General features: G+C 31.7%; 1 protein-coding gene across 1 annotated transcript; it reads left to right on the forward strand.

Moving 5' to 3' along the window:
• The first annotated feature begins 338 nt into the window (after positions 1 to 338).
• Positions 339 to 2,556, forward strand: LOC126835902 (sodium channel protein Nach-like). Its single transcript, XM_050568774.1, has 8 exons — positions 339 to 407; positions 582 to 715; positions 796 to 880; positions 940 to 1,038; positions 1,394 to 1,577; positions 2,022 to 2,133; positions 2,197 to 2,318; positions 2,393 to 2,556. Exons 1-8 carry the CDS (start codon positions 369 to 371, stop codon positions 2,554 to 2,556), a joined length of 939 nt encoding a protein of 312 aa, XP_050424731.1. The 5' UTR covers positions 339 to 368.
• Positions 2,557 to 3,259: the final 703 nt, after the last annotated feature.

Here is a 3,259-nt window from a genome sequence, read left to right on the forward strand (position 1 = left end):
TACAACCGTTTATCTAAAATTTGATTTTACGCTCTTAATGTAGTCAACTTTTGTGGTATTTACAATTATTTTGAAAATGTCCAGTAGTGTAGATAAGATAATCGGGTCATACGGTTGCCGTTGTTATCTGGAAGTATAATCGGCGTAACGGTGTGATCTGTTAGTCACAAAAATATGTTATATTAACAATGTATAAAGGCTTAAAAACGTTAAGTTTTACTTGATTTCGTTGGAATTGTTGTGTACTTCAAACGGCTTACAGGATTTACGGAGAGGAGCGAGACATGAGCATAGATTTCTTCCTGAGAGATATCGCTTTTTATGACGGTGCATGTTACTCGTGCAGTACACATTGCAAAAAAAAATCAATGAATTGTACGACTGACTACAACACCATTATACGTGAAGTAAGTTTTCGTATTCAAAAATCTTTTGTAAAATAACTCCATGCCAAAGTCGAGTTTTAATTTACATAATGAAATATGGTCTTTCAGTGTTCAGACTCGTTGACGGAGTTCTATCGTCCTTATCTTTTAAAGTTGTTTAACATTTTTGTGATATTTCCGTGTGGTCTATTGCAGGTAAGGGCGAAATGTCAGGACTTAATCGGCAATTGTTCCTGGAACAACGAACCGTTCGAATGCTGTCAACAATTTTTACCGTTAGCAACAGAAAGTGGCGTATGCTTTACTATAAATTCTTTACACACGGCTAAGTAAGTGTTCGTTTGAATTTTAGACTATAATCTGATATATTATTCAGCGCAACGAATCGATTTAATAAATGTCATCTTAGACTTAAAGAGGAAAAGCTGAACATGATATCCAGCCGGCGACTCGGGCCAGGGCGACTAGAGTTCTCGGCATTTGAATCTATAAAAGTAATGCATAAATGAAGGTGTTGTAAACTGTATACATATTAATCCGTTTATTTGTACAGCTATTCGTTCACTCGCCAGAAGATCTGCCCTATGTCAATCATCCACCGGAAGAAAAATTCATACTCAGTTGGGGCGCGTCGTTTACTTTAGAGTACCAGGCAAGGCAATCATGTGGAGACTGATAAAAAACGAAACGTGAATAATTTGTGACTAGGGACCGAAAACCGTCTAATTTTTATTACATATTTTGTTAAAAAAAATTGTAGAACTATTTTGGAAACAAACAATATGATACAGAGGAACAGAAAATTGTATAAATATCGTGTAAACCCTACTCAATTTACCCCCTCCATTCAGAAATTTACTATAAATAACTTATCAATTTCCAACGTTAAAAGTTATACCCTAAGCCAAAAAAAAAAAAATGTATTTCAACACAAGTTGACATGATCGGAATTTTTTTTTTTCATACATTTGACCCTTTTATAAAAAAAAAAAACCCTATTATTTTAGGTTCTAGAAATTGAGAACGATCCCATTCTGAAAGACGTGGAAATACAACAAAGGAACTGCCGGTTTCCAGATGAAAACAATCTAAAAGTTTATAACGTTTACAGCAATTCAGCTTGTATTGTAAACTGCAGAGCAGAAGCCCAATATCAAATGTGTAACTGTACTCCGCACTATTTAAGAATCCGTAAGTATGCTTTCACGTGCACTTACAAATGTACTTATATCTAAACATCACATTTTCCTCTTAACAAAATGTACATAGCCGGAACGCCTATGTGCGGCATCGACGGCCTCAGCTGCATAACCAAACACGCAGGTTTGTAATAAATATTGTTAACAGTATTGTGAAAGACCTAAAAGTTTTCTTATTTCAATAAAGTACTATCAAATATCGCATTTCTTCAACATGTATCAAATATCCACACATTTATAGTTGTCAACTTCCGTCACTTTATAATAGTCAACATTATCTGTAAGATAAAGACGATCAGTCTGAAAAATTGAAACCTGAACATCTCAAGCAGAAACCTAGTTGTACCTATACCAATTTGTTGTGCAAAACTAACTTAATAATATTATGTAGGTCGTGAAAACCCTTATTTTTAATTTGTTAAATCAATGGTTTTAGAAAAATTTAGAGCACTGAAAACCTATGGATTCAATAAACAAGGACTTGTTTGCAACTGTGTATCTAGCTGTACGGAACAAGAAATCAAAGTCTTAACAGCTAACTCGGAAATGTGAGTAGTATCTACAATGAAACAAAACGATAATATAGAACTGTAATTATTTATTGTAATAAGTTTAAGAGATGATCAGAGATTCGAAGACGATAATTACATATCGAAAATTGTGATTACAATGGATAGGCTTCCAAACCAAAGGCTAAAGAGAAAAGTGGTCCGATCTCGTATGGATCTAATCGGTATGTGGCATATGAACAACTAATAATTTATGGCATGACATTTTTTAAATCGTTATCTTATTACTGTGCTACAGTTTCAACTGGAAGTACGTTAGCATTATTTTTGGGAGTGAGTCTGTTGAGCATCGTAGAAATAGTTTACTATTTTATTATCTGGACTGACGCCAAGCCGAATATCAGAATCAAAAACCAACGCCGTCCGATTAGGAATATCAACAAACTGCCATTTTTGCATTAAGCAACTTATAATTAAAATTCCCCGGTACTAAATGTAAACAATGGCAGCGCTTTATAGTTTAAAAAAATGTAACAATGTACATACATTTCATTACCTAATTTTGGGTTACTTTAAAAGAATAATATTAACTTATGTAAATATACATTTTTTCATTATTTACCTACCTAATAATAATAATCATTTGTTTTTTGTTTGTCAATAAAAAAGTAATGTAAACCAATTGAAGACCTTGGGGCAACAACAAGACATGTCCTTTTTTCAAAACGTTTAAAATTCCAAAAAAAATTGTTTTTGAATACTTGGACAATGTCAATGAAATAAAGGACATGTCTTGTTGTTGCCCCAAGGTCTTCAATTATACTAAACATATTTTCCAAGTATACCTCTATTGCAAATTGTAGGAAAAGTTTATAAGGAAAAAATTGTACATATTTAATTTGATTAATTATTCTAGAAATCAACATTAATAAGTTAAGTAAAAGTTAAAAGATAAATTATTAAGTTTAAACATTTATATAAAAATAATAATATTTTTATTTGAATTATTAATTTTTTTAAGAAAATGCCAATAAATATTTCATTGGTAATTACCAAATGGTAAATAATGAAAAGAACCAATAGATAGTCACTGTAAACTATATTATGGGGCTAAATTAAAAATAATTTTTAAGGATTAACAGCTATTTAAGATTTTCTTAAAACT

The sequence above is a fragment of the Adelges cooleyi genome, unplaced genomic scaffold (genome assembly GCF_023614345.1).
Source record: "Adelges cooleyi isolate 19-005CV unplaced genomic scaffold, UGA_ACOO_1.1 ACOO_flye_CR_arks_rails_tigmint_CR_PRNA_23, whole genome shotgun sequence".
NCBI classification, from domain to species: domain Eukaryota; kingdom Metazoa; phylum Arthropoda; class Insecta; order Hemiptera; family Adelgidae; genus Adelges; species Adelges cooleyi.

Excerpts from the sequence above, each read along its gene's own strand:
- LOC126835902 (XM_050568774.1), top strand. The coding sequence starts at position 369 with ATGAATTGTACGACTGACTACAACACCATTATACGTGAA. Across the intron at positions 881-939 it reads CGGCATTTGAATCTATAAAA|CTATTCGTTCACTCGCCAGA; the intron begins GTAATGCATAAA and ends TTATTTGTACAG. Across the intron at positions 1,039-1,393 it reads CGTTTACTTTAGAGTACCAG|GTTCTAGAAATTGAGAACGA; the intron begins GCAAGGCAATCA and ends CTATTATTTTAG.